The sequence below is a fragment of the Amblyomma americanum genome, chromosome 4 (genome assembly GCF_052857255.1).
Source record: "Amblyomma americanum isolate KBUSLIRL-KWMA chromosome 4, ASM5285725v1, whole genome shotgun sequence".
Taxonomy (NCBI): Eukaryota; Metazoa; Arthropoda; class Arachnida; order Ixodida; family Ixodidae; genus Amblyomma; species Amblyomma americanum.
This window is the reverse complement of record NC_135500.1, coordinates 221,117,072-221,141,378: the sequence shown is the minus strand read 5'-3', so window position 1 is coordinate 221,141,378 and position 24,307 is coordinate 221,117,072. Positions and strand designations below refer to the sequence as shown.

The 24,307-nt window shown below is 49.0% G+C and overlaps 1 protein-coding gene and 1 pseudogene across 2 annotated transcripts in view; one reads left to right on the top strand and one right to left on the bottom strand.

The window, feature by feature from the left end:
* Positions 1-24,307, top strand: part of Eip78C (Ecdysone-induced protein 78C) — a 159,754-nt gene that overhangs the window by 89,880 nt on the left and 45,567 nt on the right. For both annotated transcript variants that reach the window (XM_077663574.1, XM_077663575.1), the window contains exons 3-4: positions 12,016-12,157; positions 12,745-12,983. In XM_077663574.1, coding sequence (XP_077519700.1) covers positions 12,016-12,157; positions 12,745-12,983 — 381 coding nt within the window. The remainder of the gene's footprint in view (positions 1-12,015; positions 12,158-12,744; positions 12,984-24,307) is intronic.
* On the bottom strand, positions 14,205-16,844 carry LOC144127709 (uncharacterized; annotated as a pseudogene).

Below are 24,307 nucleotides of genomic sequence, written 5' to 3'. Positions count from 1 at the left end.
GGAATTCCGATGCTTTGGGCCTGCTCTTGTGTGAATGTGGCGGTGGTTTGCAGTGTGTCCTCTATGTCACCATCACTGCCGTGCGTGGTCCATTTTTAAAAACTGTGCAAAGTCTTAGGTGAAACACCCTGTATATCTCCTGCTAAGTTCTGCAATGAGTTCCCTTTCATTTCCCTTGAAGTTGTGTATAGTCTTCAGTAGATTTGCTTTCTGCTCTGTTTTGCCCTTTGCATAGTCTATCAGGCGTCTCAATTTGGACCAGGTTATCTTTGAGGTTATGTCTGCTCCACTGAAAGAGTCGCAGAGGTTGTGCCGTTAGCCTTGGCCATATTCTAGGCATACGAGCCACGTGCTCCGTAAGTTCGCCTGTTCTTTTATTTGCTTTCCTGTTTAGCTCCTGCCTCCTCCACCTCTTTGTGAGACCTCTCCTCGCTTCCCATAGACGCAATAAATGCGGGTCAATGGCCGGAAAGTCCTCCGATGTCTTAACCTTTCTATTGTTACTCTCCACGTTCTCCAAAAGCGTTTTCGCCATGCCTCATAATCTTCAATGCAGTGCCTCTCCTTCTCGATCTTGCACTCCCTGACTTTATCCCAACTTGTAATTCTTGCTGCCCCCCTCTTCCTGCTGCTATTGTTGCACTCCACCTTAATCTGCAGGATCACTTCCCTACTTCTCCTTCAAATTCCCCCAGGCTGCATGTTTTAGATTCTTACCTGGGGTCAGAGCTGGACTAGTGTCGTTACAGACGCTATTGCCCACTCTGGTAGGCTCGCTTAAGTCCGTTAGGGTCATTAGCACTTGGTTCGAGATTGCATTTGCTAAGTGTTTGCCTTTCGCAATCTCATATACGAGCAGCCCCGTATAGGCATGCACTGCGGCGTTGAGGTCGCCTACAATTAGCAGTGGACGTCCATTCGCTGCAACTTTGGCTTTTCTAACTATTTTCTCGAACCTTCCCCCTGTATCCTTTGGTCTGCTTTAGATATTTACGATCCAAGTGCTCTTGCTCAATTCTCTTCGAAGTGCTAACATTCCTATGCAAGTGCATTCTACTCTCTCCAGATCAACGATTTGTGCCGTGTATTCTTTGCGTACTAATTATGCACATGCTTGGGTGATGCTCAACACTGAGACTCCGGCTGAAATTGCTATGTAGTGTTTAGAAGAGGCACACGTGGGGATCTCACTTTACGGCCCTTCTTCCTTCGAGGAGGTCACCATCACTGACCTCCTCTCGCAAATTGTGCCCCGCCTTCCCCTCACTTCTTCCGTGATTAAAATTTGTTGGAGAAATCTCCCGACGACTTACTGTTGCTTATAAATTACTCTGTTAAAAGTCTGTGGATTCCAAATGAGCGGCGTATAGCGGAGGTTGTCCCTTTTGCTTAAAAAGCAGGTTAAATTGGTTACGTGTTAGACAATATATTTCTTTAACTTCGAATCACGTAAGTTCGCTGAAAGGGTGTCGCATGGCCGATTCATGTCAGCCATTTCAGACAATTGGTTGTTGAATCCTTGCCAAATAGATTTCAGCCCAGGTTACTCTGTATGGTGCGCTCATATCGAGAGGCGCATACAATGAGCTCGTCGCCGAAAGCAGTATACGCCGCGGTTGTTACTCTATATAGATGTGTCTAAGGCTGATGATAGCGTTGAGCACTGGGCGCTGTTGCCAAGGTTACAGGCCGTAGGATTTCCGATCTACTTTGTGGCATAGATTTCTGAATTTCTGGCTGATAGAGGATTTATTTCTTCCAGAACGATGTTTCTTCTGGCAGATTTCGGCAGGCGAGAGGAGTGCCTCAAGGTGCTGTCCTCTTCCGTGTTCTTTTCAACATCTTATTTAGCCGCATTTCTTGCAGTAATAAGGTGAAAACATATGACAACGTCTTTTTTTCTTTCGAGAACGACACCGGGTACTCTATGTACCAGTCATTACAGTCCTGGACCAATGGTAAGACGAAATTGATCTCTTGTATGAATATAAATAAATCTGTTTTACTGGTTTTCCTGCTCTCTTATCCAGTTAATATTTCTGTTGTTTGTCGACACCATGCACGTGATTCCTTAAGTGCAGACTATCAAATACCGCGGAGTAATCTATGACACTTCACTTTCCTGGCGGACCCATATAGGGCAGGTCACTGCGGTCGGCATGCTGCGCAGGCTGATGAACATCCGCTAGAATATGACAAGGCACTCGCCTCTGATGATTTATAGAAGGCATGTCCATCCGGTGTTAGAATTCGGTTGTGCCTTGTTGTCCTCTGTTGGAGTGGCACACATCCGCGGTGCGGGATTGGCCAGGGTGCCTTGTACAGTCAAACAACTGGGAAGCATTGACTCACTTAAGGCAGTCGAGGTTGAATTTCGTGCTCGAAAAATTGTGAATTATAACTAACAAAGGAGCCTCCCTGACGCAATGATGAAATAATGCAGAGAATCGCACACTGGTTTTAGGACATGTCCCTTGGCGCTTGCTCCAAAGGAGAGAACCGGAATAGAAAGAGGAAGACCTAACCGAGCGAGGGGAATCATCAGATAAGCTTTTCGCAGAGAAGCAAACTGCTGACGGGAGAGAAGAAAGTGATCAAGTGATAGAACTTTGCCACATGCTTCACAAAATTTCGACAGGGAGAACCCAGATCGGCCCAAGTAAAGATTTAGTCGTGGTGTTCTTCACCGCAAGAGGGTCATGAACACCTCGCATTGCCGTGAACTACGTAAGCGCGCACCCCAAGGGAATGCCAAATGTTGAAAATCCGCTGCAGCAAGGAAAGGCTCATGACTCAAGGAATGCAGTCGCAGGAACCGTTGGAAGTGGGCTGTTGCCAAATGCGCAATGTATGGAGTAAATGGTACCACAGGTCCGCAAAGGGCAGACGTCGCTAAACAATCAGCCATCACATGAGCATCAATGCCGCACTGTTCAGGTAGCCAGAGAGATTGAACTTCTTTAGCATGTTGTGGAATGAAACATTTTAAGGAACGACCCAAAAGAGCGTCTCTCGAGCCTTCGAGTGCTGTCAGGACAGAAAGGCTGTCAGAAAGTGTCACTAACGTTGCAAGGGACCATATGTAAGACCAGCTGAATCACTAGAAATACAGCAGCGAATATAGGCGTATAATCAGAGACACGAAAGGAACAACTCCAGTCAAGAGCCCTGGCATAAATGCCAATGGCTGCCTTTTCCTTTCGCTGAGAGGCATCTGTGAAAACTGCAGTGCATAATAATAATAATAATAATAATAATAATAATAATAATAATAATAATAATAATAATAATAATAATAATAATAATAATAATAATAATAATAATAATTGGTTTTTGTGGAAAGGAAATGGCTCAGTATCTGTCTCATATATCGTAGGACACCTGAACCGCGCCGTAAGGGAAGGGATAAAGGAGGGAGTGAAAGAAGAAAGTAAGAGAGAGGTGCCGTAGTGGAGGGCTCCGGAATAATTTCGACCACCTGGGGATCTTTAACGTGCACTGACATCGCACTGCACACGGGCGCCTTAGCGTTTCGCCTCCATAAAAACACAGCCGCCGCGGTCGGGTTCGAACCCGGGAGCTCCTGATCAGTAGCCGAGCTCCCTAACCATTGAGCCACCGCGGCGGGTAAAACTGCAGTGCATGTGTTGGAAATTGGTCCTGATATTCTTCTATAAGCCCATTTAAAACATTTGCAGGCAAATTCTTTACATTTCTTGGGAGGGTGTTGTCAAAGCGAATACCAGAACCGGTCCGCGCGTGTTGAACCTTTACAGTGTGACTGAAATTTTTGACAGCTGAGAATTTGTGAACACAATGTGAGGGAGCTTATACCTAGTCCAAATAACACCAGAGTCAGGGATGTCCTAAATATATGGGGCTAGCCAATCCTGGAATAGGGAGAAGCTGAAACCGTGAGCTTCAATCCCAGAGCATTGGACACAGGTCTTGGCAGTCCGAGCTAAAGACGCAGAGTCTCCAAAAGAATCAATGCTTGTACCCTGCACAACCAGAAAAAAGTCAAGTAGTGGCCTTACATTAGATTTATAAAGAAAGGCAAGCTTATGGTACGGCTAGAGCGAGTTATTGATCAATTCGCTCTCGCCCTACCATAAGGTTGCCGTCCCGGTTAGCTCAGTAGCTAGAGCGACTGCTCCGGTGAAGCGGTGGTCCCGGGTTCGAACCCCGGACCAGGACCAATTTTTCTTTAACTACCAAGTTTTTGAGAAATTCCTACAGCTTTCCTTTGTAGCCGTGTGGCTGCGCTTGGGTGGATGCCAATGTGTAATTACTCCCTTATTACAACCGATACATGATTCGTGAGGCTGCTGCAGTATAACACCCGTTCCACAAGTCTGACCAAATTTCAAGTGAGAGAAATGGGCCGAATATTGTCACGATCAAATCCTTTTCCCGTGTCTCATTTTCGCTGTTTGCTACTCTAGTGGAATGGAGGCTCTTTCCAGAGATCAATTCGCAATGTGTAGGATATCCTGGGGCAAAGTCTTGAGCTGCATGCAGATGCGTTGAGATCCAAGATACCGTACTGGGTGCATGAAAACGCGCGGCGATGCCCTGAGCGATGCAATTCGGACTGTCTATTTGCTCGCCGGGGGGATAGACATGGGTTACGAGACTGGAAGGTACAGTGCGTTCCATAATTTTTTACAAAGCTTTTCGATTTTCTGAGCTAGACAAGTAGTTATTTAAATTTTCATTGTATTCCTTCTGAGCTTTAGATATAATCATTTAAAACGATGCTGCAAAGAATTTGTAATTTATCCAATTGTGTAGGAACTGGTTATGCGCTCTACCATGCGGCTTTCTGGCGACAACAGTTGGTTTCGCAGTCTTCATTCTACCAGCACAAAGGAATCTTGTTTTTCACAGCTAAAAAGTAACATTTCTAATTTACTGGAGGCAACACAAAACAGCGCAGCAAGATTCATCCACTCGGCCTATTCCTATCATGTAAGTGTCACTGAGCTAAAACGTAATGCTCATCTTACAAACGTAGCAGACCGCCGTACTATTGCAAGACTATGCCTTTTTCATAAATTTTACTATCACCCCATGACCAAGTCTATCATCAGCCCTGCCCACCGCATCTCCAGCCGCACGAACCACCAGAAGGCCGTTTACCCTCCCCCTGCCCGGACTAGTGCTTATCTGTCATCATTTTGTGTCCGCACTGCAAAAGGACTGGAATGGCATGCCGAACAACGCCGTCGTACTTCACTCCGACCCATCATCATTCAAACAATCCATCGAATCAACTATGTGTACGGAACTCCACTCCCTCATGTAATACCCCTTTAATGGGGTCTTTGAGGTTGTAATAAATAAATAAATAAATAAATAAATAAATAAATAAATAAATAAATAAATAAATAAATAAATAAATAAATAAATAAATAAATAAATAAATAAATAAATAAATAAACTCAGAAGGCTGAGTGGCTTCTAAGAGAGAAGATAAAAGTCGGAGGCGCCCGGCCTACCTAGCCGTGGGGTCAGGATAGGAAAGCGCCTGACCGAGCAATTTCTTAAACTGTAGAGTGTTAACGAATTTTTAAGTGGAACCGGCCACCCTAAGGGGACTGCACACTATAGTGAAAGTTATCGAGTAGTGATCACTCCACGTACCACAGTCAATTGGCGACCACGAAGATATCCCAACCCCATAAACAGCGAACGTCAAATCAATCGCTGAACGCGAATGAGCCCGCATAAAAGTTACAGCATGGCTGTTGTAACAAAGAACATAGTTTTCGGACATCCAAGACCAAAGTACTTGCCCACTGACATCTGTGCGGAAACCCCGTATAGCATGATGTGAAGTCTGCCGCAAAAACCACGTTTGAGTTATTACGCAATAAGGCACCCAAGCAATCCGCCCTACGGACGCCAGAACGGAGGTAAATATTCGCAACTGTTAGAGCGGCACACTGCGGTACAAGGATATCAACTGCAAGGATATCACAATCTGGGCGCATAATTTTTTATGCCTTGTTGTTGTTATTGTTGCTTTGGTGATGATGATGACATCTTCAGGCTTAATGGTACATACCCACGGCGGAGGTTGGTTGTTGCCTTGTACTCTGGAGCATCACCATCATCATCAGCGTGAGTGCACCCACTGCAGGGCACAGGCCCCTCCCCTGCCTCTCCAATTAACCCTGTCCTTTGCCAGCTGCGCCCACAGTATGCCAGCAAACTTCCTAATCTCATCCACTCACCTAATCTTCTGCCGCCCCCTGCTACGCTTGCCTTTTCTTGGAATCCACTCCGTTACCCTTAAGGACCAGCGGTTATCTTGCCTTCGCATTACTTGCCCTGCCCAAGCCCATTTCTTCCTCTTGATTTCAACTAGGATGTCATTAACACGCGTTTGTTCCCTCACCCACTCGGCCCGCTACCGGTCTCTTAACGTTACACCTATCATTCTTCTTTCCGTGGCTCGCTGTGCTGTCCTTAACTTAAGCTGAACTCTTTTCGTTAGCATCCACGTTTCTGACCCGTCGCTGAGTACCGGTAAGACTTTTCTCTTGAGAGATATTGGTAAACTGCCATTCATGATCTGAGAGAACCTGCCATACGCGTTCCACTTCATTCTTATTCTTCTAGTTACTTCCCTCTCGTGATCCGGATCAGCGGTCACTATAGACCTGCCCTAAGAAGATGTATTCCTTTATCACTTCCAGCACCTCGCTGTCAATTGTCAACTGCTGTTCCCTAGCCAGACTGTTGAACATTAGCTAGGTTTTCTGCATATTAATTTCTAGACCTACCGTTTTGCTCTCCCTATCTAACTCACTGATCATTCTTTGCAGCTCATCTCCTGAGTGACTCAGCAAGGCAATGTCATCAGACAACCGCAAATTATCTAGGTAGTCTCCATTAACTTTTACCCCTAACTTTTCCCAGTCCAGGTCTTGGAACACCTCCTGTAAACAGGCGGTGAATAGCATTGGCGAGATCGTGTCTCCCTGCCTGTCACCCTTATTGCTTATTGGAATTTTATTGCTGTATTTATAGAGGACTATTAAAGCTGTGCGGTTGCTATATATATCTTGTAGTATTTTGACATAAGGCTCTTCTAGCTCCTGATTCTGCAGTGCCTGTATGACTGCTGAAGTTTCCACTGAGTCGAATGCTTTCTCGTAATCAATGAAGGCTATATATAGAGGCTGGTTATATTCTGCGCATGTCTCTATTGCCTGACTGATAGTGTGAATATGATCTTTTGTGGAATATCCTCTTGGAGCGGGAGGCTTTGCGCCTCTGTCTGGGCCTTCTGAAATTTGAATTGAATTGCATTGGCTGTTGGGGAAAAAGAATGGCGCAGCATCTGTCTCACATATCGGCTGACACCTGAACCGCGCCGTAAGGGAATAGATAAAGGAGCAACTGAGAGAAGAAAGATGTGCCGTAGTGGAGGGCTCCGGAATAATTTCGACCACCTGGAGATCTTTAACGTGCACTGCCATCGCACAGTAAACGGGCGCCTCTGCGTTTCGCCTCCATCGAAACACAGCCGCCACGGTCGGGTTCGAACCCGGGTACTCCGGATCAGTAGCCGAGCACCCTAGCCACTAAGCCACCGCGGCGGGTGAAATTAGTGGCTAATTCCGTTTTTCTGCTATAGCGCGGATTCCATGATTGTCCTCAAGATTTTGGCTCTTATAACTGTCCAAGAGTGCGTAAAAATCTGCGATTTCTCGCTTCGTGCCTCAAATTTGATCTTTCTTCGTCAGCCTAGGACGTTTTTCAATGAAAGCTGAACTCCACATTTTTGTTTTGTGTAATCTCTCCTTGACCCCTCCTCATTTCCGACACCCTTTCGGTGTACGCCAACTCTATACATCTATTCAGGTTGTCTTTATATACAAGCAATGCAAAATTTTTGCCTGAACAGTTTTTTACAAGATTATCTGATGTCCTTTCAGTATCATGTTCTTTTGCGACAGACGCCTCGCAGTGTGAAGAGAAAGCTGTTTTCTCTCTCACTCGATTGGTATTTCTCACTCCGCCTTCCCGACTACACCCCCATTCATTTGGCCGAATTTTTAGCAGTAGGCCTGGCTTTTACGCAGTTTAGTGAAACAGCTCTTTTCATCTGCCATAGTTAAGACTGTTCCCTGTGTTTCTTTGTACGCACCTGCGGAGTCACAGGCACTCCGCCTACTCAAATTTTTGGTACCACTTCACGTGTCTTCGTTACGACTGGTTTGGTTGCCTGGGCACAGAGGAATTCACAGAGGTTGCAGATACCTTGGCGAAGACATCTCTTCAAGGCCCAGTCATGACTCTCTTCCCGCCCTGCGCATATATTACAGCGGCCAGATTTCTCAGGTATCCGCTAAGGAACGAAATCGCAGCCTCAGCGCTTACTTCCTCTTCTCTTTCCCTGGTGCGCTATAAAGAATGGCGATCACGCATGCTTGAGGTTTCTTTCACGCGTTTGCATTGTCGCGTACCACAGTTGAACAGCTACGTCCTAGACCTGGTCTCTCCTTTGGGCCCGGACTGTCCTGCCGCCGCTTCTCATCTAATCTACGGAGGCACTCGGTCTGTCTGCCCGGGTCTCTTGGTGCTTCTACCTTGGACCACGGAGGAAGACTATATAGGAGTGGAAACTCCCTGTCTGCGGCGACCAGAAAAGGTCACAAGCCCGCGGCGCCACTATCCTGCTGGCGGCGCCTGGCGGCCTGGAAAGAAACTACTTAAATACAACGCCACGGCGTGCCCGCTGAAGTAAACACCCGTGTCGTCTGCTTGTCGTCTGCTTGGAGCGCGCGCCGGAGCCGCCTGCCCGGGCGCTGCATTTTTTTCCCCCCTGCTCCTTCTACGAGGCGCCGCACGGCGCCGCCACTGCATGCGACCCTGTCGGCGCATACAATTGTGACTTTAGATATTCGCCGGCGCTCGCTCGCGCTGACGAGTTTCACCTCCTGTATAGTCTTGCTCCGTGCCTTGGACACAGCAATAGGAATGTGCTCTCCGCCCCTCAAAGTTTCCTTTTTTGACACGAAACGGCTGCCATGCGAAAATCTTTCTCAACTCCTCCATCTTCTGGCTACTCATGTTCAAAATTCATATTTAATCAAAGCATTCTAAACACTGCACGTATAGCCCCATTCCCACTTTCAGTCACCAATCTCACGGTTTCCGATTTGTCTTAATTTTAATCACGCAATCAGCATTCCTTACTTCTTATTTCTTCTTAAAAAGAAACGTTTTTGAGCATCTTTCAGTAGCCGCTTGTGCCTTGGCCAATCCGTTGCGGTGGGTATGCGCAATTAACTCATTGAGGACAACAACAACTATTGTTGCAGATGTGCAATATGTCCACTAATACGACTTTTTTCTTCGGGCGTATATGCACCATTCATTGGACCTTCCTCCCGAAGCCACGCACTGGTCTATTGAGTGGAGTTATTGTATATTATTACGACTGCAGAGCTTGTCGAAATGGTGAAAACGGGTCATCAGATTAAGCTGCTAATATCATTTTTTCCCATGAACCTCATTATTTCGCTGTTCTATGCTTGTACAGAGCAATATGCAGATCTCACTCGTGGAAATCATTGGCTTCCAATTGGGCATTTTAGAGCCGCCGCGGTAGCCCATGGATATGGCGCTTGGGTGCTGACCCGAAAGACGCGGGTTCGATCACGGTCGCGGCGGTCGAATTTCGATGGAGGCGAAATTCTAGAGGCCCGTGTACTGTGCGATGTCAGTGCACGCTAAAGAACACCAGGTCGTCGAAATTATCCGGAGCCCTTCACTACGTCGTCCAGAGTCGCTTTGACACGTTAAACCCCATACACCAAACCAAACCAATTGGGCTTTCCAAGAGGGAGCTCCAGTTGGAACTAAGTGGAAGCTCCAGTTGAAAGGTCACCTTCCAATTTGGCATCCCAACTGGCTCCAACTGGACCTCTCAATTGGAGACGGCCGAACTCGAAGAAAGGAAACCAATCGGGCTACTCACTTGGATTCGTGAGTCCAGTTGGCTGACCAGTTGAGTCCATTTGATTTCTGTTGGATCCAGTTGGAATGCTCAATTGGACTGAATGTTTTTTTTGTTTTTTTTGGGGGGGGGAGGGGCGGGGGGGGCTGAGACACCTTTCTCAATGAAAGTTTCGTTTTCACCTTTCAGACTTCCTCTGAAAGTAGCAGAACTCGTATAAAGTTGTTAGATACTTGGCGGGAAAAAGTGCAATAAGTCCTTAAAGGCTTTACATCACCGCTCTGCGGCACTGCACGAATAGCGCCGGTACACTTCTGAGTTCCCACTTAGTGACGTTCAAGAAAGTTCCAACGTTCCGCGAAAGCGCAGACCGAAACCGAAACTTTCTTGCGTGGCTGCCCATCTGGCGCATCTTGCTCGACCGGTTGCCGGCAGCGCCATTGCGGCAAACACTAGCGGGGGCTACGTCGGCAGTTTAGAAACTTTTTAACTTTGTTGCTTGCGGGACGGCATACCTAAAACAAAGGGGATCTGGCTTGGCTGTACCGCTGGTCGCCGCGCGCGGTGACAGGACGTTAACCTGAGTTCATAATTTACATTACTTGGTTCCTAACAACTGCCGCTAGCGCCCGACAAACTTTCTCCGTTGAATCTCCACAACTCGGCTCGGGACGGTGCCTCCGAAAAAAAAAATCGCAACTTGACGTAAGTGAGAGTCCTAACGTCTCGCGCTCTGAGACTGGCACTGAAGGATTGTCACAGCGCAGGGCAGTTTTTCATTGCGGTAATCTAATTTGTGTTGCTGCGAGTTTTGCTGGCTTCTAGAAAATGTAGTGGCGTGTTTTTGAAACTTATCACCGAGAGACCGCGATCTGCCGCGGCGAGAAAAAGTAGGAGAACGACTTTTCTTTTCGCTTTGTCTGTATGAATCGCTCGGAAAACTCGTTACTTGCGTCGCTTGCAAATTAGCAGTGAGTGTTTGGACCTTGTCTGCATTAATTACGGAATATTTTAAGTGCTATTTCTCGTGTTAGCTCGCAGTGTGGCTCTCACTGGCCTGGACTGAGTGCTGTGTCATGACGCCGTGGCCGTTGACACTAGCGATTTCTTTGTATTTGCTTCATGTTGCCGCCTCTGCGTACGCGCGTTCAGAAGCGGGGAGAAAGTGAGTTTACTGCCGTAATGAGCGTTTTTTTGGCACTGCTGAGTCGCTTCTCTTTACATGACCGCCAGTGAGTGCGATCTCTGGTATTTCGCCAGCGTGCTCGGCTAGGGTAGAAATAAGTTGTCGCGGTCGCCGAATTTCCGCATAGCGCTGGACAAGTAACTTTATGGTGCCTGCTGTGGTATGACAAGAGAGTTGAGCTTCAGCCAAAGCAGTTTCGCTTTGTTCTGTATTGCTGCCTTTGCGGCACGGTGCACCGATCGTGCTGTTTCATCGGTTGCGAATTCGTTTTCAACAAAAGATGTGATGTATTGTGAAGACGTTACAAGCCAGAGACCCGTGCTGATGTCCGGGCGTGCACTTCGTTGATGTCATGACATATTACTTAACGTCTTAGGACAAAATGAAGCACTGTGGAACAGCACGTTTAGTTGCATTGTAACAGGCTAATGAAGGCTTTGTTTTTTAACAGCTGTGTCCATTTAAGAGCTCTCTCTCCGTTTTTGACCCTGTTGACCAGAATCAATGGCGTAGGGGGTAATGATACCTTTTCTTGCTTGTAGTAGTCCTGTTTCGTCTTTTTTTATATCAGGCTGCTTTTAGTTCACTTGTGCCAGTTATAACGTGCCCATCAATTGCACTTGCTCCATAATAACAAGAGTATGATTTCTCAAATGTTTTTTGTACTCAAGATAAAGTTGTGCTTGCCTGGTGCCTTGCTTGTCAAGATTAAGCAGTGCAAAAGTGCAGCCCAGACTTGTGAACAGACATCTTTGTGTATCTGGTTTCGGGTAATATATATCATGCTACCCGCTGAATGAATAAGTTCCATAAGTTGTTCGCCCCTTGATGTGTTATTTCTCTTGTTTTACAGGGATTCTTCCGAAGGAGCATCCAGAAGCAAATTGAGTACCGGTGCTTACGAGATGGCAAGTGCTTGGTGATTCGGTTAAACCGCAATCGCTGCCAGTATTGCCGCTTCAAGAAATGCTTGGCAGTGGGCATGTCTAGAGACTGTAAGCATTCTGTGCCTTTCATTCTACCCTAACTGTTTTTATATTTTCAGTGTTAGGATTGTTGTGTAATTGTCTGGCTGTGAAGATGTTGATGAAACAGTGAGGCCATGGAGATGCATTGATAAACAAACAAGGAAAGCTTTACTACACTTTCGAGGTACACATGAACAGAAAGCTGAAAGACAGAACACAACATGCGTCTTTCCTTCGTGTTTTTAGGAGCAGAGTCCCCGGCCGCTTCCAGCAGACCGAAAATTTTTGTAATCAAACTCTGCCAACTGGTAAAGCTGAACTCACAAAAAAACGACTACGAGTTCAATATAATGGGTAATTTGATATAGAAGTGGCGGGAAATTTAACAGCACACAAACTTATTGAGATGGAAAAAGATGTATTTTTATAGCCACTTACTGCATGCAGATTATAGAGTGAAAATACTTGCAACTACTGCCTTATGTGACCAAATGGCAAGTAAAGTGAAGTTTGTGAAATGGCTTGTATATCTATTCACGTTACTCAGACCCATCGAAGTGCATGTGCAGTCGGAGGGGTGAGTTCGTCTACAGTTGTCGTGCATTATTGTGCAGCGGTGCGGTACGGGCGGGTGCCCAAACGTTCTCGAGAGCGGGGCGGCTCTTCTGGCCTCCCAGGCGAGGAGGGCCTATCATTGGGCAGCCCCGGGGAGGCTGATCAGTGTGCAAGAGACCTGGAGAGCCAGCAACTGGCCATGTATGACATCATCCTGACCATCTCCCAGGCGCACCATGCCCACTGCGCCTACACTGAGGAGAAGACGCGGGCCCTCGTGCGGCGGCCAGCCATCTTTGTGAGTCCTGCATGCGCACGACCCGGTGTGAGGTGCCTCATTGCTCTGCTGTTTGTTTGTACGGGGCGTAATGAAGAACAAACGGGATTAGTGGACAGATCATGGTAGGCAGTGGGTGATAATTTGCTGCTGCGCTGTAGCTGAGGGGACCACTAGCTTTTGATGACATTTTTGGCACTGGTAGCACCAAGATTTAAAGGCTTGAACTCTCGAACTTTACATCCAGCAGCACCATCATTTAAGAACTCCTTAAGTGCACATTCAGTGCGCTTAGAGCCTGAACAGCAATAAGTGTACAAAACTGTTGCTGATATGAATGACATGCCCATTTTCTTCGAATGCCACATAATGCAGACTTAGGAGTTATTGTGGTACTGAAAATTAGCAGCCATAGTAACAAAAATATTGAGTTATGTACAGGGCCATGGGTATTTGCTTTGAAACCTCACAATATTTTTCATGGTTCTAAGCATGGTTGTTTTATTAATTTAGTTTTATGTAGCAAATTTGGGCTGGTGCGGGTGCGACCATTACTGACTGACAAGGCTCAAGTTGCATGCTGTCATGTCTTACCCTCATCTTTTTATCTTTATCGCATCCACCCTCTTTATTCACTAGCGGAAAAATGCACTTTGTGAAAGCTGCTGGGCAGCAGAGTTTGTCGACTTTACACCGAATGGGCCTCGGAGTGTCAGTGCTGCCTCCTCTTGGCTGGCGTCTAAATTACCTCCTAGTGGCCAGGGCCGGTCTAGACGTGGCAGCGGCAGGATTGTGTCAATCCATCGGTGTAAGCAGAACTCCTCACTGCTATGCCGCTGTGCCACGTGTTCAGCTGCTGGTATGTCCATGCCTTAGGTTGACACTAACTTGTGTTGTGTACCCCATGGTGGTAAAGGTCTCCTGTTACGGCTGGTTTGCACTGAGTTTTTTATTAGCAACACTTCTGCTGGTGCCTTGGTAGAAAACTGTCAATGATGGACATTGGGTGAAGCATGAGTTTGTGATTGTTGCACACCTTGTTTTGTCATCCTTCTCTGAACGGTCGGCAGGCAGGGAACAGAGTGTGTTTATTATCAGACAAGGGGCTGCTTATATAAGGACAGGTACAAGCATGAGCATGCGCACTTTGTACCGTAAGGGCACGTGTTAACATGACAGTGTGCATACTTACATCTTCCTTCTTTTCGAAGAAAAAAAGGGGGGGGGGGGGGGGGGAAGTTTACAAATTCACATGTCAGGGACCTAATGCTGTGGTCTCTCTGGCAGGGGGTAACGTTGTGGCGGTCTACGCAGATGGTCACTTCTACGAAGGATGGCCTCAGGTTGTAGCTCCGCCATGTGGTCAGGCTGGGATACCGACTCCGCAGAAACTGTCCCTTCAGGGTCCGACGTAGGTTGCATTTCTTTGGAACTGAGATGCTCCCTGTTGCGCCGCAGCTCTTGTCTATTGTCTGTATGTAGGGTGTACGACCGAGGTGTGCCTGCAGGGCCTACAACCACCGCTGGCGACCAGGTTCTGCGTTTGGTGTCATACACTGATACTGGAGACCCGCTGCGAAGATGTGGTAGACGCTTGGCCGACCGGTTGTAGAAGATCCGCTGCTTCTCTCTTATTTCCTGGAGGCGATTGCGAACGGATTGTGGTGGCACAGTCTGCGGCTCGAGGTGCTGGGGGAGAACCGGCAACTGCGTCCTTGTTTGGCGGCCCATCAACCTTGAACGGGCGACTTTAGTTGCTCGTCCTTTGGCATGTTTCGCCACTCCAGCAGGGCGCTGTAAAATTCGAGGGTTGTGAAAGGACACTTGTTAGCAGTTTTTTCGCCTCCTGCACTGCACGCTCCGCCATGCCGTTACCACGAGGATAGTACGGGCTTGAAGTTACTTGGGCAATTCCGAGCTGCGCAGCAAAAGAGCGGAAGCACGCGCTGTTGAAAGGTGGGCCATTATCACTGCACAGCTTTCCCGGGATTCCATGAGTCGCGAAGACGAGCATGCACGCATGGTTTATCGCTGTTGTCTGATGTAGCTTTTGAACCTCGAAAAAAAAACGAGTAGAAATCCATGAGGATTAGGTAGGACTGGTCATCGTGATGGAAAATATCAAGCCCGACTACTTGCCATGGCTGGCCTGGTATCTTGTGGCTCAGCATAGGCAGTCTAGTGTTCCTGCGCTTGTACTTTTCGCACGCTGCACCTGACTTAGCTAGAGCTGAGATGTCTGCGTTCATTCTGGGCCGGGACATTACTTCTCTTGCTCTCATCTTCATTTTTTCTTCGCCTCCATGTGCGGCGTGTAAAAAGCGCAGAATTTCCAGTCGTTTGGCAGGAGGAATGACTATTTCGTTCGTTCTGAGTAGCAGGCCTTCCTCAACGTGCAGCTCATTGCGATAACACCAGTATGGACGCAGGGCATGCGGCACATGGTTCTTCGTTTCCGGCTATTCTGTGCTCGATTAACGGCGCAGTTCAGCCATACTAGCGTCCTTGTTAGTTTCGTGCCGAATACTCTCGAGCTGCTGATCTGACAAAAGAAGCGAAGAAATAACGCTGGCTTGAAATTGTTCTGTCTCGTCAGTTAGTTCCGTAGCACTCGGGAAGCGAGAAAGTGCATCAGCTAGAACCGACTCCTTTCCTGGTTTGAACGTCACCTTGATTGGGAATCTTTGCAAAACAAGCCTCATGCGCTGCAATCGCAGTGGGCATTCACAAAGTGGCTTTTTGAATATAGATTCTAGAGGCCTGTGATCCAACTCGACGGTAACCTCTGACTGCCCGAAGATATAATCATGAAATTTTGTGCAACCATGAACAATTGCCAATGTTTCCTTCTCGATCTGCGCATAGCACTGCTGTGCTTCTGTTAGCGAATGGGATGAGTAGGCAACTGGCTGCCCGTCCTGTAGAAGGACGGCTCCTACTCCATGCTGACTGGCGTCTACTGACAAGGTCAATGGTTTTCCTTGGCTAAAATAGGCAAGGACTGGCGCCTTTGTGAGTGTCGCTCGAAGCTGACGAAAACTGCTATCTTGTTGGTCTGTCCAGACCCACGCGACGTCCTTTTTCAACAGCTTGCGAAGCGGCGCTGACAACGTGGATATGTTAGGGACAAACTGCGCCACGAAGTTGATCATGCCGAGGAAAACTTGGAGTTCCTTACAGTTTTGTGGTGGCGGAACCTCTCACGATGTCTTCGACTCTGCTGGGGTCCAGGCACAGCCCCTCTGGAGTCAGAATGTGGCCCATGTAGCGGCCTCTGGGCTGGAGGAAATTGCACTTGTTCTTATTGAGCTTCAGATTGTGTTGTCTACACCGGGACAGCAAAGCTACTAAATTTTTCTCGTGCTGCTCTCGCGACTGTCCCCAAACCAATATGTCGTCCATAACGACGGCAACGCCCCTCAAGCCCTCTAGTACCTGGTGCATTACCCGCTGAAAAATTTCCGGCGCGAAAGCGATGCCGAACGGCATGCGCAGGAATCTGTATCGTCCGTACGGCGTGCTCATAGTGCATAAGCGGGAGCTCGGCTCGTCTAACTTAATCTGCCAGAACCCTGACGATGCATCCAGAGTAGAAAAGAATTTCGCTCCATGCAGCCGCGGTAGGATATCTTCTAACGTCGGCATGTGGTAGTGCTCTCTCAGAAGTGCCTTATTTAAGTCAGATGGGTCCAAGCATATGCGTACTTTTTCTTTCTTTACTACCACAACCATGTGACTAGACCAGGAAGTCGGTTCTGTTACCTTCGCAACGACGCCGTCGTGCTCCATCCGGTCCAGCTCAGCCTTGACGCGCTCCTGAAGGGCGATATCGATTCGTCGCGCTGGCTTGACGACGCCTCGAGCTTCAGGTGTCAGCTCCATGTGGTAGGCTACGTCTTTGATTTCTCCCAGCCCCTGGAAAACATCTCCAAATCTTTCTAGTATTTCCTTAGTCTCCAAGGCGTCCACGGTGTTTATGTGGCCAATCAGCCCTAAGCGTTCAGCCACCTTGCCGCTCGATGTAACAGGAACTGCTTGTTTCACTATAAAGAATAGCGTCGTGGTAGACTGCGCTGCACTGGTGGCCTGAAGCTCAATCTTCTTTGTCGCTTTTTCTATGTGCCCGAAAAACGACTGTAGCGTAGAGCAGCAGTCTTGTGCTGGCTTCGTAGTTATGTTTCTGAGTGACACTTTGGGCATGACACAACAGTTGGCTCCGGTATCAATTTTGCAGCGTATGGCGGAACCTGCAATGTCGACAGTCGCTGACCAGCGGTTGTGGCCGTCAATTGCATTGACTTCCAGGGTTTGAAGGAACTAGCCGTCGTCCTCTGCCATTTCGACCGGTTTTATCTTGCATGCTTGGCCCCTCGGTTTCGCTTCTGGTTGACGGCAGCCATGCGCGAAGTGGTTTCGGCCGCCACACTTGTTACAGCGCTTCCCTTGCGCAGGGCACTTTGCTTTTCCGTGTTCCGTGAAGCAGCAGTTTGGGCAAATTCTGAGGCTAACTTTCGATTTCACAGCATGCACGGTGGCCTCATCTGTAGCGCTTACTTCTGCCTCCCTGATCTCGTTAAAGTGCTCCTTCGCTTGTTCCCTTGCTCGGCATATTTCCACTGTTTTGGCATACGATGGATTTTCAGACGGAAGTTTCTGCTGCAGGTCTTTGTCTCTAACTCCTAGAAAAATTCGACTGCGCAGTAGTCTGTCCTGTAGCTCTCTGGATTCGCACAGGTGAGCAAGAGTACAGATATCGATTAGCCACTCGTTAAAAGATTCGCCCTCGCGTTGATTTCGGGAGCCGAAACGAAACTCATTGAACGTTAAATTCTTCGCTGGTTTGTAGTGGGCCTCGAATTTTTCAGTCAGCTTATCGAGGTCTTGCTTTTCATCATCATTTGCGAATTTGAAGGTATGGAACACCCGCCTTGCTTCTTCACCAATTGTCACAAGAAGTGTTGCTGCCTGAACTTCTTTAGGCTGCTTCCTTAGTCCGGTCACCGTAGAAAACAGAGTAAACTCACTTTTCCACATGATCCAGTTCTGGTAAGCCTCACCCATACTTTCCAGTGGCTTTGGCGGTGGAAGAACCGTCGACGCCATACTTCTTTCTCTGGAGTGCACTAGGGGTGCAGCTGGATGAAGGGGCGTGGACGAGCAGCAATGAACGCGACTTGCGAAACGCGTCGCTATCCCACTTCTGACACCATGTGAACGGTCGGCAGGCAGGGAACAAAGTGTGTTTATTATCAGACAAGGGGCTACTTATATAAGGACAGGTACAAGCATTAGCATGCGCACTTCGTACCGTAAGGGCACGTGTTAACATGACAGTGCGCATACTTACACCTTCGATACTAGGCCTCTTCGATTTACCACACTTGGACAACCCACTGGCTGCCCGAAAATTCCCTTCTGACATTGTGGTTGCATGGGCTGGTGGTTGCCCTCCACTGCTTTGTATGCTGCTACCTATCATTGCTTCGCACACTAACTGTACAAATAGGCGTCCTGGGAAAAAGCGATGTGAAGTTAATGAGGGTGGTCACAGCCTGCCGCTAGCATGTGGCCTTTGGTGCGTTGTGTGCTGTTGTGTGTGCATGTACAGTGGAACCTCGTTGATACGATTCTCACGGCCACCGAGAATAAAAACGTATTATCCGAAAATCGTATTATCCAAAACGGGCTCCAAAAGATCGCGAATAATACATGCTTGTCCCAAAGCTTGCTTTAATTAAAGCACTTTAAAATAATTCGTCACTTTGCGCTGCACTTTTTGTTCGATGTCCTGCAGCAAGCTTTTTTGGAACTCGTAGAAATGAGTAGCAGTTTCATCACTAAGCTCCACAGACGCGACAAAGCCACGAAGCGCGCCCAAAGCTTCGAGTGCACTGTCAGTATTTAATGGCCAATGATCGCTGCTGCAATCTCCGGCGTCTTGGTCGTCATCGTCGTCGCTCTCCTCTTCAGTGGTAACATCTGCTATGATGCCTTGGACAGTGCATAATTCGCATGTCGCCAGTTGGTCGTCCGTAGATACAAACTCTTCCGGAGACACGTCAACGTTGAGGTCACCCCAGACCAGGATGTTAATCTCTGCACCGTCATCTTCATTTTCTACCTTATCGCCAGATGCACAAAAATGGCCACACTTCTTGAAGCAGTTGGCGATGGTTTCAGGTTTGACGCGATCCCATAACATCGTCAGAAAATGGATGGCATCAAGATGATCCACCTTCAAGCTGGCATCTCTCCGGTCAATCTTGGCCAAAAAGCGTCTGACCAACAAGCTCCTGAAGTGAAATTTGACGTTTCTTATGGTTCCCTCATCTAGGGGCTGCAAGTGACTGGTGCAGGTGGGCGGCAGGAAGATTACTTTCACGTATTGCATCCACGAAGTATCGACAGGGTGCGCGGCACAATTGTCGAGAAATAGAAGAATTTTACGGTTCTCGGCACGCATCCGGGCATACAGAAGGGTGAGGAACTCTTTGAGAAGGGCTCCAGTCATCCATGCCTTCCTATTCGCTTTGTAAACGACAGAAAGGCATGGGTTACGCGAGAAGAACCGTGGCTTCCAAAACTTGCCAATGACAGTAGGCTTAAGCTTTTCAGTCCCATCAGCGTTGCAGCACTACAATACGGTGACTCCTTCTTTGCTTTTTTTTCCTCCTTGACACGTCTCACGTTTTATGCTGAGACTTTTACTTTTCTCGGGCTGAAGGTTGATGAACACGTCCCTTGGCTAGTACTGAGAAATCACCGCCAGCAGAGTCTAAAGCCGGTTGGTGACCTGATCTTAGTCGGCAGACTTTCCTTCGCCAGAAAAGATCTTATATGACAGGCCATGCCATGTTTTGAAACGATGGAGCCACCCACCCGAAGCTTTAAAATCATCGATGCCCAGCGAGAGTGCAATCTTATCTGCTTTTTCACGTACAACAGTCCCGTCCACGTTCAAGCCCGCCGCCCTTCCTTCTCTGAACCATGCCAGTAGAATCCCTTCCATCTTGTCATGCTGGGCGCCCCTTGTTTGTTTCACGCCGGCGCCAAAGACTTGCATGTTCTTCCGAATTTCCTCTCGCTTACCGACGATCGTGCTCAGCGTGGAGACGGGCAAAGTTCCCTTGCCAGGTCCACACGTTTCTTCTGTGGATTTTCGTCGACTTTTGCGAGGATGTCGAGTTTTTCTTTCAGCGATAACGTTTTTCGCTTCCTGGACATGGTGAAGTGTGCAGGTGAAACGCGGCACCAAAGCAGAAGAAACGACAAGTGCGAATAAGTACAAGCAGAATGCACGTAACACCAAAATGGTAACGAGAAATGGCTAGCACAAACCCGACAAAGCCAACAGCTTCTTGGTCATGTGATTCTAGCATGAGTACTACTATGTCTTAGGATATATGGCGCTGAAAACCGCCGGTGCGCTTCGATGCGTTTGGTGCGCGAGCTTGCGAACATTGCTCCGAGAGGCCGCCACACTGACGCTGGTGCTTTGCTGGGGCATGGCTGTACTCGAGCCAAGCCAGGCCGAACCTCGTGCACACAAAGCGCGCGTCGCCACTTCTTCAGTCCGACCGTGCCTGGGCTTTCGCTCGATGCGATAATTTCAGTAGCTCTGCCCACCCGCTCCTAAGGACTAGCTCTGATATCATCATCATTGAAGCGATGTGGTTCTTACACGTATCTAGCACAGGTCATGCCCAACATCAAAAATCGGCCACGCGCGCAAGGAGAGTTACGGCTACAGCTACTGTCGGATCCCGCAAGGACACTTTTGCTGCCTCCTGGCGCGAAAATCGAAGCTGAACGAGATTCTTAGACGTTTCCGCGATCGTATTATCCAAACCCATGTGGAAATATGATCGTATTAGCCGTACAAAAATGCATTACCTCTATAGGGCATCGGCCGGGAACGAAAAAAAAATGTGCTCTGCCGAAAAATGTATTTAGCGGAATTGTATCAACGATATTTCTGTGTAAGCGTGTGGAAATACGGGGGAAACAAAGGCCTTTCGCCCCGCCCGCACTCCCACCCCGCGGATGCAGCGTTCCCGCTCGCTAACCGCGGAGGGGTTCGTGCTCGAGGGACAAAGGAAAGGGACGACACAGCGTGAACACTCATATGCTATTTATTACACTTGCAATCAATACAAAGAGCGGGCCAGCTAGCTACAAAACATCAACGAGGCATTCCTCGGAAATAGAAGGCTACGTAAGAAGGACTTCCGACTTACCGGCTGGGGCAGGGGCGCGACTTCGGAGGTATCGGCGGCGAACGTTTGTATGCGCCGATAATGGCGGCCGGGTTCTCCCGTGCGCGCCGCATTCTTGAGGCAAAGCCATTCCCTAGCATTTGCTGGGGAAGGCGACCAGAGCGCGCGTTCGCTGCGCTCGCTTCGCTGCCTGGAACCAGAAGTCCAGCGGCAAGGCACAATGGATCCCCGTGCGCCTGCCGTGGAAGGTGACGGGAGCGTGCGGCTCCAACCGCTCTCGACGCTGGCCGGATCCCGAAGGGCCTCTCTCCGGTTCCGCAGAATTCCGCGTAACCTACGAGGTGGCGCTCCCGTCGCCGTTCCCTTTCCCCCATGAGGGAGACTTCCCTCCTCGCCCAGCCGGGGGCTGTCCGTCCTGACGGCCGACGATGAAGATGGGCCGCATCGAAACGGAGGGGGGAAACAGGTTCTCCACATCCCTCCCTCCTTAAATGTCGGCCTACGGTTGAACCGGTCCATGGATGCCATCGACGAAGGGGCCACGAGCGTTGCGATGATGACTGCAAGACAGCTCGTACAGGCGGGGTGCCGGGGTCATCCGGTGAGCAGCAAGGTCACCGGGCACCCGTCCTTTGTTGGAAGGTAGAGGGGCTGGCCCCCCCTCTCGTAGCCGCTGCAAACTGCTCGCCGGAGACTCTGCAGCTCGATGACTCATGGCCGCAAGGCAGCAGGCAGAGACCCATACAATGGACAGCAGGCCGGGGCAGCTTCTCTTCAACTCTGCATATCGCTCCTAGGATCTCCAAAAGTTTACAGCAAAAACAATGGAGACCGCGTAAACTCACCATTTGGTAAAATGCGGAGTAATGCAAGTGTCAAAAAATCCTATCCGGCACCGCCCAAACGCTCGGTTCATTTGAACGTAGCTGGCTCTCTTCGGACGAAGCACATTCGCGGTTCGCTTTCCGGCATGGTGATGTTAAGCTCACTTGAGCTGCATTAGCGTCTCTGGTTCCGCGAAATTATAAATTCGCTTCGCAGCCCAAAAAAGTAAGTTCGTTCGAACAAAGTCAGCTTTCTGTAGTTGAGCGAGACCTCTCGGCTCTAGCGAGGTTAAATATACCACAAGCAAGCCCGTTTGCGCGTGCTTGTGCCACGGTACGACTGTGTCCTCCCAAAAGCGACAGGCAGCTCCCGAAGAGCCTTAGGCCTACTCGCTCTTACACTTCCGGGTGCCAACAAAGGGCCAAGGACAATAGCTAGAACACAACGCCACGAGGAGATACGTTTCTGCCAAGGTGACCCTAACGCGAACGGCGCCTACCGCTTCCCGCGGTATCGCAGCGCCCCGGTGCTTTTCCTGTAATCACGACTGCAATCCAAAACAGCTGACTACGGCACCCGGCTTCCAGAGCCAAAGAGACAGAACAGAGAATATTTACAACTATGTACAAGAAAAATCGGGCCACCCTTCAGACTTCCGCATTCACTCGCTTCTGGCTTGCTATTCTCCGTGGACGTCTCGGTCTCTATGAGCGGACCTCGTAGGTTCACCTTCCACAGGTGTACCGATGAAGTGCTCATCAAAAGCGTAGCATGCACGGCAATCCTCCCATGCTGCTATTACGCTCATCTCGCTGTCAAGAAAGCATCTTCGCCTTGCTAGCAACTCCGAATTCGGGTCAGGCCTAACGCTGTTCCAAATCCGGGTGGGCATTCCACGAACCGAACTGACTGTCGTCCCTCGTCCCAAGAGCTTGCCACACGTTGGGGCGCCATTGTGGAAATACGGGGGAAACAAAGCCTTTCGCCCCGCCCGCACTCCCACTCCGCGGATGCAGCGTTCCCACTCGCTAACCGCGGAGGGGTTCGTGCTCGAGAGACAAAGGGAAGGGACGACACAGCGTTAACACTCATGTGCTATTTATTACACTTGCAATCAATACACAGAGCGGGCCAGCTAGCTACAAAACATCGAGGCATTCCTCGGAAATAGAAGGCTACGTAAGAAGGACTTCCGACTTACCGGCTGGGGCAGGGGCGCGACTTCGGAGGTATCGGCGGCGAACGTTTGTATGCGCCGATAATGGCGGCCGGGTTCTCCCGTGCGCGCCGCATTCTTGAGGCAAAGCCATTCCCTAGCATTTGCCGGGGAAGGCGACCAGAGCGCGCGTTTGCTGCGCCCGCTTCGCTGCCTGGAACCAGAAGTCCAGCGGCAAGGCACAACGGATCCCCGTGCGCCTGCCGCGGAAGGTGACGGGAGCGTGCGGCTCCAACCGCTCACGACGCTGGCCGGATCCCGAAGAGCCTCTCTCCGGTTCCGCAGAATTCCGCGTAACCTACGAGGTGGCGCTCCCGTCGCCGTTTCCTTTCCCCCATGAGGGAGACTTCCCTCCTCGCCCAGCCGGGGGCTGTCCGTGCCGACGGCCGATGATGAAGATGGGCCACATCGAAACGGAGGGGGGAAACAGGTTCTCCACAAGCGTCATGAAATCCTCAAAAGCATATGCGATCAACAATCGCAGTCTAACGTCTTTCGTTCGACACCGCATCTGAGGGAAAAACTGTGCGTGTATTGCTCATCAAACAGCACGCTGTGCTCTCAGATCATCACGTTTGTTAACTACGCAGTATGACCGCAGACGATTGACCCTGCATGGTGATTCACTCTGCTGGGGTTGTTGTGATTTCTACATTGAGTTACTGCTTCCTGTGGGTTGTAAGTGGAAATGAATCATGTTGTGTTCTGCCCAACTTTAGCCTGCCAGCTACTGCTGTCAACAAGGAATGCACACAGAATCTGCCTATCAGCTGGTTGAACTTTTCTCTCAAGGAAACGCATACAGTCGAATCTGGATATATAGAACTCTAAGGGAATCGGAAAATAATTCAACACAGCGAAAACTCGATATACAGATAGAGGCTTAAACCGTACTCGAGATCATGACAAATTGTGGCTTACCAATCGCAAGAGTCATGAACCATGAAGTCAGGGCACGCAACGTAAAAGCACTTTATTTCAGGGAAAAAAATTGCTTATTTTCAACTGCTTTTTAATGTGAGTGATGAAGTTGAAAATGCTAACCTCGATCTTCTCGAGAGTGTCCAGGTGCGATAGCCCGGTACCTT